At 34.0% G+C, this 12,695-nt stretch overlaps 2 protein-coding genes across 9 annotated transcripts in view; both read right to left on the minus strand.

Moving 5' to 3' along the window:
* The window catches only part of Lrrk (Leucine-rich repeat kinase), a 297,360-nt gene that overhangs the window by 124,546 nt on the left and 160,119 nt on the right, over nucleotides 1-12,695 (minus strand). The window lies entirely within an intron of this gene.
* Nucleotides 5,127-9,805, minus strand: LOC143224095 (uncharacterized). Its single transcript, XM_076452553.1, has 2 exons — nucleotides 9,140-9,805; nucleotides 5,127-8,902 (listed from the first exon to the last, which is right to left on the minus strand). The coding sequence occupies exons 1-2, from the start codon at nucleotides 9,322-9,324 to the stop codon at nucleotides 8,677-8,679; spliced, it is 411 nt and encodes a 136-aa protein (XP_076308668.1). The 5' UTR covers nucleotides 9,325-9,805; the 3' UTR covers nucleotides 5,127-8,676.

Here is a 12,695-nt window from a genome sequence, read left to right on the forward strand (position 1 = left end):
AGAGTTTGGTATGTTGAATTGTTTTATTGCATCACAGGCCTACAAATTGTGTGTTTGTTCTTGCGATTCTCGTGTTCTAACCAATCGAATTACATAGGACGAGTCTGAAAATGCTTGTGCAACTATTGCACATCATGAACCACCAGATAGTTGTGAAACAAGTTTGTGCAGTAATGAAAAATCTGATACTCCACAGATACAATGTGGAAAGCTATATCACCCAGACGCACAATTAATACCACGACAGAAAGCAAAATCTCAAAATATCAACTTCCAGGGCAAGTGGTTTGACGAGTTCCCATGGCTGCACTTCAACAATCAGACTCAAAAAGTCATATGCTTTCATTGTGCCAAAGGGGAAAATAGAGGAAATTGGAGAAGCCAGTGGAGTATACCTTCATATCCACTGGTTTTTGCAACTGGAAAAAGGCAAAACAGAAATTCAACAAACACCAATCCTCCTCTCAGCACAGATTCACTATAGCTCTAGAAGGTTCACTTGATGTAACTCCAGTGACTGTCCAGCTACATAATGGAAAAAAGAAGCAGCAGGAAGAATGCAAAAGAAGTCTAGCCAAAATATTCAGAAGTTTATGTTTCTTACTGTGTCAAGGTTTAGCATTACGTGGACATACTGATACAGAGGGGAACTTCCTGCAGTTAATGAAGCTCCTGAGTTGATGGCCTACTTGTCAAAGAAAACCACATTCACATCACCCCAGGCTCAAAATGAAATAATGAAGATGTTCAGCCATCAAATACTGAGGAACATAGCACACGAAAATCTTTGCATTAATAGTTGATGGCACTCAAGATGTTACAGGTGCTGAATAGGAAGCAATATGTGTACGATATGTAGATGAGAACCTTGACGTCCATGAGACATTTCTTGGTTTGTACAGTGTTTCCAATACAACTGGTGAAACAATATCCTCGACTATACTTGATGTACTGACTAGACTCAATTTATCACTGTCAGGATTAAAAGCACAAACTTATGATAGAGCCACTAACATGAGTGGTGTGTACAGTGGATGGCAGGCAAAATTAACAGAGAAGCAACCGTCAGCTTTGTTTTTAAACTGCGGATCACACAAGGCTAATTTAATAATGAAACATGCAGTTGAAGCTTGTGAATGTGTTCAAGATTCTATCCAGTGGGTACATGAACTTGGTGTCTTGCTTCAGAGGTCAGGCAAATACAAGACAATCTTTGAAAATATTGTATCGTCAGACAGCCACTACGGCTCGAGTTTCAGTTGCCCATGTTCAAAGGAACAACAAAAGCTGCATCTCTGAAGGTGTGAAGGATGCTTACTGTAAAGTGCATGAAACAAGCTAGCAGATGTTTGATGAAGTGTTTCTTCTCATGAAAATTTTGCTTGTATGTCCAGTATCCAGCTGCGAATGTGAATTCGCTGCAGTAGATATAAATTATCAAGGGTAATTACTAATTCTATTAATATTTGAAAACGTTATTCATGCAATGAAAATTATTAGTAACCTTGTCAAGTATAATGGCCATCTTTTATACTGTGCAGTGTGCAGGAATAAATTCATGTGGCAGTTAACTTGCGACACATTTGTCTTTATTCTATTAACATTTTGAAAACTGTTCACAACACCTCACTTGTACAAACCTACATGGAAACCTTGAAGTATTGTGGCAACAAGATTACTCTGACTGCATGTTTACAGCTTTCAGGTTCACATAATCAGAGATTACCAATTTGCAAATTGAACAGTCCACATAAATGGTTGCAAAAATTCATTATGGGATTTACATTTACTGCCACATCTTTGAGCTTGTTTCCCTTGCCTTCACTATGAGGATGAGTTGAGCAAGTTCTGTCTCTTCAGCAACTTCATCACTATCACTGTTGCTGGAGGCTATTTGCACTTCAAGATCTTCATTTGTTGTCTCTTAGTAACAGGATTCTAGCAACTCAACAACTTCCTCATCCCTCATACTATTAAACACCTCACCTTACAATTTCTTTAGCAAATCTCACAACATCTGCAATTTCATTCTCAAATGTTAGAAGATCTTTGAAACTGTTCACAACTTCAGATCAAATATGGTGCCAGCATGCATTTATGAAAGACTGTTTCAATACGTATGTGTAAAAATAACTGGTTTGGGTTGAGAAAATTTTTTGCATGTAAACAGGAAGAAAGAAATCAAATATCATTTCTTAACCTCAAAATTACAAAAACCGATACACAATTTAAAACAGAAATCCACCGAAAAATCACCCACACTGGACTATACATTCCTTGGGACTCAGCACACGAAACAAAAGAAAAACTAAACATACTAAGAAACCAAATAAACACAGTCATAAAACTATGCTCACCAGATAAAATTAACAATGAATTAGACAAAATAAAACAATACTTCACCAACATCAATAAGTTTCCTCCACAAACCGTAGAAAACATTATACGCACACACCTAGACAGAAAGCAAAATCAACCAACTAAAGTAAATACAGCTCACGAATCAAAAAACCACGAAACCATATACTGCTGTATACCATATATTCCGGACATCAGCAAACAAATAACCAACACTTGGGAAAAATTAGTAACAAAATATGACATTCCAATTAATACCAAATTTATTCAAAAACCATGCACAAAACTGAGATCTATACTATGTAAAAACTACATTGACAAACACACCAACATTATTTATAAAATACAATGTGATAATTGCCACGACTTCTATATTGGAGAAATAAATAGAAAAATGGAAACAAGATTCAAAAAACACAAAAAGTCACCTTTACACATTTTGGAACACTGTAAATCAAATAAAGACAACATAACCATAGAAAACACCCAAATAATAAATAACGAAACAAGCATAAACAAATGCAAAATTAAAAAAGTGTTACTTATACAACAACTCAAGCCCAAAATAAACCAATACAAAGGAACACCTTTATACCTATATTAAAAAATATATTCAAACATCTAAGCACACCCTCTACATTCCTACACTCAGTTACACAACACTCTTCAAACATGTGGTCAGCTATTGGTCATTACCTCTTTCTTTCTTTGTAAACCTGACAATGACTGAAGATGCTCCTCTACATAAAAAATTTTCTTAACCCAAAACAGCCGTTTTTACATATATATTTTTCTCTACAAGTGGATTTTCTCATCATCACTGAAATAATGTTTCAGCTCATTCCATGAAATTTTCATGACATCCACAAAGTCCTTAATTTTAACTTTCCAAAACTTGGTTAAGTTCTTAAAAACACTAGTCTATAAATAACTTGGGTTGCACGTTGGTAGACATTCCTTTTATAGTATAACTTGAATTTCTTTATTACTCCTTGATCCACCAATTGAATGACAGATGTGATATTGGGAGGTAAACATGTTATCTCCACATCAAAATGGATGAATTGCAGTGTGTTAGGGTCGTGAACAGAAGCATTATCCAAAACCAGAAGAATTTTGAATTAAAGTTCTTCTTTGCCAAGTATTCTTTAACATGATTTTGCAACCAATCACTATATAGCATCCTACCTACCAATGTCTATTTATCTGAACACCAAACAACAGGCAAATATCACTTATTCTTGCTTTTTAATACATCTGGGTTTGCAGAATGACACACAAACACATGTCTGCATTTAAAGTCACCTGATACATTCCCACAAAAAAAGCAAAGTGAGCCTATCATTAAAGGCCTTAAATTCATCTTCTTATAAAAGAGCTCTATCTCATCTACTTGAATACCTACTAAGAGTTGTACCCTTTTTTTTCGTAATGAATTCAAGAAACAATGGCTTGAACCATCCAGTTGCATTTCTATCAGCTGGCCTGGCTTCACCTAGCAGCTTCACATCATGCACATTGAAAACCTGCTTAAATATGTCAAACTAGCTTTTACCTGTTTGAAATACACTGGCATCCTCAGCATTTCTTACCCTCACTGAAGGCTATATATTCATACAAAGTACACCCTTTCTCACATATAACTATGATGTCAACAACATAGCCATATTTGTTCACTGATCTGAACATTCAGTAATTTATCCACTTTTACTATGAGTATTATCGTCCTTGGCATCTGAAAAACCTTAGCACTCATTAAGGCAAAAGTCTTAACTATTGCATAGGTTTTCTGTACACTCTTTCTGAACACACATGTGAAAAACTCATTCATACAACATTCCTGGCTCATGGATGTTACATTCATCCTGCTTTGTAACTTATCAAGGATCTGAACTTCCTCGGCTGATGTCATAACTTTACATTGTCATTCCATACTGCTATCCAAGTGCAATAACAAAAAGCAGCAAAAAATGGCAAAAGTATATTGACTGTACAGCAATAAACTCACCCCAATCACTTAGACATGTGGTGGTGGTGAAACTGGAGATGGCTTATTTTTATCCTTTGCTGCCCTTGTAAAAAGGTTTTTGTCTTATATTCAAAATTTTTAGACTACATTTTGTTTATGCTATATCAAGTAGTAAAGCATATCTTAAAGGTTTTAACTTCTTAATTCTATAAGGTAATATTTCTTTTTTAAATCCTAAATTTCACCTGGTATGACAAATTTTCTGTAGGTATCTTCTTTTCTCTATTTCATCCATCCACCTCCAGTAGCAATAAAATGAAACAAATTACTCACTATAAAATCATCATCACTCAAACAAACCATAATTTTTATAGCCTTCAAATCTGTTTCATTCAAGTGCTAACAAAGAAAATGAGACTCCTCCTGTTACACCTTCTCCTTCAGGATTTGTTGATAACTCTCTTTTATAGAAAGCCAGTGTTTGCATCTATCAAATGACTTATTATATTATGTGGTGCTTTGAGCAGATAGATTTCAATTTCACTTATAATTGCAACATTAACAACTACTTGAATAAAGTTGTTGCAAGTTAGAAAACCTGAAACATATGGAGAGTTAGGGGAAATTGTCTATTTTTTGCATGTTCTTAGTCTATGATCTTAAATGCTGCATTATTTAATAATAAAATGTAATTATAAACAGATGTATATTCAAGCTATTGAGGATAAACAAATGTAACTTCCTGTTACAATCTGAAGTCATTCTACAAAGAAACAAAGGGTAATTTAGATTTATTTCATTTTTTTTTTTTGTGCGTGGCTAGTTTAATTGTATTTAACCTAACTTTTTGATAAGGTTTAAGATCTTTAATACTCAGGTTCTTATACTGCTAAGATCTTAACAGTTTCCCAAACTGAAAATGCATTTCCAACAATACTTTCCTCAGCTGACACTAGTAACAACTGACTTTCACGGTTTCTTCCTTTACCCATCTAAGCAATGGTCTAATTTTTTCACACTTTCTCCAGCCTTTTATATCCCATTGAATTGTTGTGGGAGAAGGAAAGAAGAGTAAGAGTTAAGCTTCCTGCTAAATAGCACAGAGCTGGATGGAAGTCTGCTGAGCCAGACTGAGATATATGACGAAAAACAAAACCCAAGAATAACCACATATAAAGTTAGAGCAAGAATAGATGTCTTAACACTGAGAATGAAGCCTGCATTGGTTTTTCTAATTGTAGAATCCAGATGTAATTTTCAGACTCTCAACAAGATGGTGCTAACAGTAACCAGTCATCCACTGAATGATGTGTGCACAGGACTAGGAAATAGAGGTTAACAAGTAGCTCATATGAAATGGCAAAACCCACATGGAGCCAAAACTAGTTGGAAGGTAAAAACCCTGAACTGCAATACCTGACTCTCATGCACAAAAAATTCCAAAAGTTCAGGGGGGATACTTCCACACTAGCAATGTGCAAGTAAAAGCTGACTAAATCAAACTCCAACACTAACAATCCTATTAAAAAAAGCTAACTCAGATTTAGAAATGAATCACTTGTAAACCTTGAAAAACCTAGGCATTGATATACGAGAAAAATCAATGAATGGACACCCGTCTCCTATATCTTAGACCAAACAACCACTGGGAATAAAACTCTCGAAAACTAGTATGACACTCTCTATGCTCTGAGAACAACCAAATTCTGACAGCCATAGATCTGAATTCCAAAATCCAAGGATCTGTGAAAGATTGAAACCTCACAGGTTGGAAAGTCAATAGAGTTAAAGATGTGAATTGCAGGACAAATCCTGACCCAAGGATTTGTAATGCCCATGGATTTGAGGGCAAAGTTACTCTATATCCAGAAATACATAGACCCAAGTCCTCACAGCCCCTGAAAGCATACAATAATCTCCATAAGTTGAATGTAAGAGTTGTAAATCTGTAGACATACCTCAGTCCCACCAAGAAATAATAATCTATTCAAGTGACTTACCATCTCCTTATAAGAACAACTAACTTCAAGGAGCAGATGTAGTATCTGAGTTGAGATATACATTCACCTGGTGATGGTAGGCTAAATCATGTTGTTCCAAGAACCATAGGAGTAGCCTAGCTGTCCCATCTTGTACTGAGCAGTAATCTTCCCTGCATGAACTGCAATGTCTGTGAATGATGAGAGAACTAAATAGTTGCAACCAAACTTCATAGCCAATACATCAGTGCAGCTTCAAAAGCCACTGCGGAAAAACCTAAAACATTACACTCTATGTTACGACTAAAAAACAAAACAACCCAGAAATAGCTCATCTCAGAGTGATCTCCTTTTTAATGTCTTTTAAAGATTTCTGATTGCCATTATTAGGAAGACATTTTTCAGGTAAGCTTCTTGCATTAGAACAAAAAACACTGGGCCAACTGCTACATTCCTTACAGGGAATAGAAAATTGTCATCCAGACTCAGCTTTGCAAGTCCTGAAGGTTACCACTGTCACTCAGTGAACTGAGAAGCTAACAGAATAAATGAAGAAGCAGGAAAAGGTTAATGTTAATCAAAATTCTCTCCATAATATTTAGGATTGCCTGCAATTGCAGCCTTGGTACCCATCACTGACCCAAATATATGTCTCCATCTCACTACAAACAAGATCTCAAACAAAAGTGATCCACACCAAATGTTGTGCGATCCTAGATATCAAAGGTTGGATAGAAGAAACATGATCTGCTTTTGTGCTAGAAATAATAATCCAGGAACCTATAACACATAACAGCTTTACAAAATTCAATGAGATGCTACTGAGAATACTCAAAATATATCTAAAAATCATAGTAGTAGTAAACAGAAATGTTAGTCAATGCTTTGTCAAGAAAAGGTTATAACATTATCTGAATAAAGTTCTAATATCAGTACAAGGATTGAAGGTGCACTAACATAGGTGGAGAGTATCACAAGACAAATACTGTCCAAGGCAAACAAGTGGGATAAAAAGACAAGCAAGAAAAAATTAGACCAAAGCTGAGATGGGGAAGGAAAAAACCCTGAAGGTTGAGTAATAATAGCTATGTATCAGTGAAAGTATGTATGTTTTAGAAAATGTGTTTTCTATATGAGAGATAATTTACAATACTTGTGATATTGTTTTTCATTATTTGATTCATAAATTTTTTAAAGTTATCCTAGAAAGAAGCAAAATTATTTTGGTTCAAACTAAATTAAAAATAAACATAAACATTAAATATGGCAAATAAAAGTTTTGTGCTTGAGTTATATAGTAGTGCTGATAAAAATTACCTTGCAAAATATATCAGTATATGGTTGATTTTATCCTCTTGTATGAATAGTTTTACAAGTTCTTGCATAACCAGAGCTTTTTAGAGGACTTGTTCAAACAATTACACTATGTAACACAAATTTTGTTCCTGGATAGCATGTGTTATTTCTCAATTGCTTATGTTGTAAAAGTATGGAAAATGGACATTATTCCCTTCAAACTTTGCTTTGTGACCTGCATAATGAAATTTAGAAATTAACCTATTCTTTATGTAACAATGGGCAAATTTGCACATTTTCATTTACATAAAGTCTGAATAAAACAACATATGAATCAAGATTTATGTGTATTCATACTAAAGTTATACAAAAATGTTTAGGAGTGAGTAGTTTTTTGAGATTTGCGACTGTAATGTAAATCACTTTCATGTATCAACCCACAAATATAGTCTACCATCATGCTTTCGTATACACTTCTTGGTAGCAGCGTTCAAAGTCCATTATATCTTGGTGGAAGCGCTTGCCTTGCTCCTCTGAGTATGTTCCTATGTTCTCCTTGTATTTATCAATATGAATGTCAAGGATATGAACTTTCAGAGATATCCTGCAGCCCATTTTGCCATAGTTCTTCACCAGAGCCTCAACCAGTTCCACGTAATTTTCGGTCTTGTGATTGTCCAAAAAGCCCTGAACCACTGCAACAAAGCTGCCCCAAGCTTTTTTTTCCTTTCTACTGAACTTGGGGAATTCTGTGCACTCCAGGATCTTCTTTATTTGTGGTCCAACAAAGACACCAGCTGTGACCTTTGCCTCAGACCCAATTTTATGTGCATTGTGAGAACAACACCTTCTGGAGGTCCACTAGTGGCTCACACTTGACATTGTGCCTCCCCACACAGAACTTGGTCCGTTGTGGCCAGTGTGTCCTGTTGTAGTGCGCTGTGGTGTACATGCTGTCCCAAAAGCAAAGATAACAGGGAAACTTGGTAAAGCCTCCTTGGGGACCCATCAAGAATGCCACCATTTTAAAGTCTCCAATAACCTCCCAGACAAACTTATCACACTTCAAGGCTTCTAGCAATCTCTTGATGCTGTTGTACTCCTCTTTGAGGAGCAACAAATGAGACAGAGGAAGAGACGGATACTTATTCTTGTTATGGAGCAGCACAACTTTGAGGCTTCTGGATGAGCTATCAATGAAGAGGCACCACTCGTTTGAGTTACAGGTAATTCCAACTGCTTTGCACAGACCTGATACATTGTGACAGAAGCACGGCCCATCTTTCCCTTCTGTACTATCCTGCAAAAGAGCAAAATAAAATTATTATTATGAAGAATAAATTTATTTCATCCACAACTAATTTGTATGAGGTTCATGCAAAATATTTTATGTGATATTTTTTCTATACGATTGAAATTAAAAAAATATATATTTAAATTTTAAAAGGTCCAAAATTTGTATAATATAAAAACTTGCTATTCAAGGAAGCAAAAATTATCCGTCTTAGTTTCTAGAGTTTTTTTTTGCAGTACTCACAGGTAAAATGAGGTCCCCAGGGTTTGTTTGTCTTGATCCTCAACAGGCATGCCTAAATATGCTTTGTAGGCTTCACGCGTTTTAGCAGATGCTGTCACAGAGTACTTTTTCATTCTAATCTCAATAAATTGGCCACATGCATAGCAGAATGCATCTGGAGAATACTTGCAGCTTCTTGATGCCATCTCTGATAAAATTAGATAGGTCTGTGTGTTCACTTAGGCAGCTAGAACTAAGTTGAAGTGGTGAGCCCCTGTATATATATATATTTCTATGGAAAGTTCAAGAAAATTCTCATAAGTTCTACAACATTATAGAAAATTCTTGTAAGTTCTACAACTTTCCAGAAAGTTCTTGAAAATGGATACATTTGAAAATTTCACTATCCAGGTCACAAGAGCAAAGTTTGAAGAGAAAAATAGATCTTTTCTATTTACTTTAGGCATAAGCAATTCGAAAATAATGCTTTCTGCTCAGAAACAAAAAAAAAAAGTAAAAATTTTGTTACATAGTGTTATCATTCTGCAATGTTTATATTAACCCTAACACACTAGTGAACACTGTTCTACATCAATTTTACACATTCATAGAACATAAAATTTTAAGTAGCAATTCTAACTCTTCAAAAATCTATTTACTAAAAATATAAAAAAACTGACATTTTGTAATTTTGCATAAAATAGGATATTGAAAGCACTATTTGAAAAGAGAAGACATTAGAAAACAAGGTTCTTGTAATATTGAGGATTTTAAAACATTTGGTTTTGTTATTTTTATCTTTAGAATTCACATTTTAATAACAATAAAATAACTAAATTTAATAAGCTTTGGGACTGAAATAGTTGGTATGAGCTTTTAATTTAGATTTTATTAGTGTAATATGTTGTATAACTTGGATTAGTCTTAGCACACTTAATGATTCTTTAGACTTAGTTATAATTTAACTTGTAATGAGATTGTAAGACAAATTAAATACACTGTTTTACTTAATAAATACAATCTAAAAACTAGTTAAATGTAAAATTTAGTCTTAATAGTGCTAACAACAGGCTGCTGGTATTTAATCATTACTATTCAATTTTCTGGAAGATAGTAGTAAGGATGTTAAATTTATATATAAAGTTTGCAGGTTGGAAGCTATTCAAACTTAAGTTGAAGAAACAGATAAAAACAAATATAAACTGTGGAAAATGACAGCAGAATTTCAAGAACAGCTTAAGCTGATACATATAAGTGAGGCATTAGCTAAAATTAATAATGACATTCAGAAAGTTGAAAACAGTAGTATTATGGTTAAAAGTAGTAAACTTAATTGTACAGATTTTATTCTATCGAGTGCAAGATTTCAGCCCTTGGCTTATGCAGACAAGAAACTATAGGAAGGAATGAAAGCAACAGGAATAAGAAGGACATAGATTATGAACGTAAAATGATTCCTGATCAGAAAAGCTAATTAATAAGTACAAGGAATTGATAAATGCACTTAAAGATAAAGGACAAAATCTGTGTCAGGAATACTGCCAAAAAGTAATTTTGGAGATGAAATTTTGAGTAGGTCACTAGAGCTAAATGCTAGGCTGAAATAACTATATAAGGTTGTGCAGATTAGTTGGTTGGACTTGTGGGATCAGTTCACTGAAAGGAGGTTTTTTTGGAATGGATGGTTTATACTTAAGCAGGAATGCACCTGTCATGTTTGCAAGGGCTTCTAACACAGCTGTAAAAGAAATTTTAAACTAGGATAAGATAGTGAGGAGGGCAAAGGTAAACTAAATGAAACAAAACTGAGATGTAAAAAAAATTTTAATATAGAAAATCAAAATAAAAGTAGTTATAAGAATAGGCTTAATTGTTACAATTTTAATGCTAGATGTATAAGATATAAAATATTTGACTAAGACACTGGTAGGAACAAGGACAGATTAAGGGTTTTATTGGCCCTAGGCTTTTCAACTTGTGGAGCCCCCTCCATTAAGAACCTCTATAAGTAATACATTTATGGTCATAGCTCAAGGCCCCCTAATTAGTGTGAAGACTTGGGCTTCAGCCCAGTAAGCCCATGCCTTAATATGTGGTTGGGTAAGAATAAAATATGTTTATATAATGAGAACAATTGAAACATAGTTAAAGATAGATGATTTTGATGATAGAAATTTATTTAAAATACATAATTATAGATTATTAACAGAGAGGGAGGAGTGACTCTATCTGTAAAGTGCAAGTTATAATCCACTGAAGTTGAGAGGAGAATATTAAATACAATAGCAAAGAAACTGAATCCATTTGAGTTTCTGTTAGTGAATATAAAGGGAAAAAACTCTTATGAGGAATTTTTACACACAAGATGCAACTGATTAAATTAGTGAGATTAAGATTTCAGCTGCTAATGAAAACACAATTATGGGTGATTTTTATTCCAAACATATAGATTAGCAAATGCTAGAGTCAAACTATGAGCAAAAAAGGGTTTCTGAAAACTGTTCAAGATGGATTTATTCACTAATTGGTCAAGGAACTTAACAGAAATAATGATATTTTGGATTTAGTGTTAACTTCAAATATAAAAATGGTTTAGAGGGTGGAAACAGGGGAAGACCTAGCCACAAGTGATAGTTGCTGTATTAGGTTTGAGATGTTTTTCTGCATATGGATATCATGAATAATGATACTTTGATTCCAATTTTGAAGGAATACAACAAAAATTATCTGTTATGAATTGGGCAGCTGAATTAGAGATACTGAGGAAATGTTAAATTTGTTTTGAAGAAAAATTTTCAATATTACTTACAGAATGAAAAGTGTAGCTGCAAGTACAAAACCAGGTTGGCTCATAAAGGATATGAAAGATAAAATTAAAGAAAAGCATCTGAAACTTAATAAATTTGAATTGACTGACACAGAAGATTTAGAAAATTATAGAAGATCATTAACTTTGGTCAAACAATAAATTAAAACACCCAAAAGGATGTATGAAAAAAATTTGTCTGAAAACATAAAAATTTACAGTAAGTATTTTTCTAAGTACATTAAAGGTAAACAAAATGTTAGGATGGAGATAGCATCCTTTGAAGATGATAAAGGAAGGCCTATAACTGATGGCTATGAAATGGCTAGGTTAATAAATTCTGCTTTTCCTTCAGTTTTTACTAATGAAGACTTGCACTGTATTCCTCATCTTGAACACTTGATGGATAAAAACAAAGTTGAACAAGACAACTATATAAATTTGGAGCTTATTAAAATAAAATCCAAAAGTTTAAATAATGAGCCACTTGCCATAATTTTGTGTAAGTCCTTGAATAGTAAACAAGCATCAGCAGACTGTAAATTAACAAATGTCACTCCTATCTTCAATGGAAGTAGCAGAAGTTGTAAAAGTAATTATAAGCCTATTAGTTGTGAGAAAAGTTTTGAAAAGTCTGGTAAAAGATACTCTGCATAGCTGTTTAACAAAGCTTAGAATTTTATCCAATAGTCAACGTGAGTTTACTGAGGGAAAATCTTGCCTTACAAATCTTATGCTTTGAAAATGTTACTGCAAATGTAGATGGGGATA

Source organism: Tachypleus tridentatus, chromosome 8, assembly GCF_004210375.1.
Source record: "Tachypleus tridentatus isolate NWPU-2018 chromosome 8, ASM421037v1, whole genome shotgun sequence".
Classification (NCBI taxonomy): domain Eukaryota; kingdom Metazoa; phylum Arthropoda; class Merostomata; order Xiphosura; family Limulidae; genus Tachypleus; species Tachypleus tridentatus.

Excerpts from the sequence above, each read along its gene's own strand:
- LOC143224095 (XM_076452553.1), bottom strand. The coding sequence starts at position 9,324 with ATGGCATCAAGAAGCTGCAAGTATTCTCCAGATGCATTCTGCTATGCA. Across the intron at positions 8,903-9,139 it reads CTGGGGACCTCATTTTACCT|GATAGTACAGAAGGGAAAGA; the intron begins GTGAGTACTGCA and ends GCTCTTTTGCAG.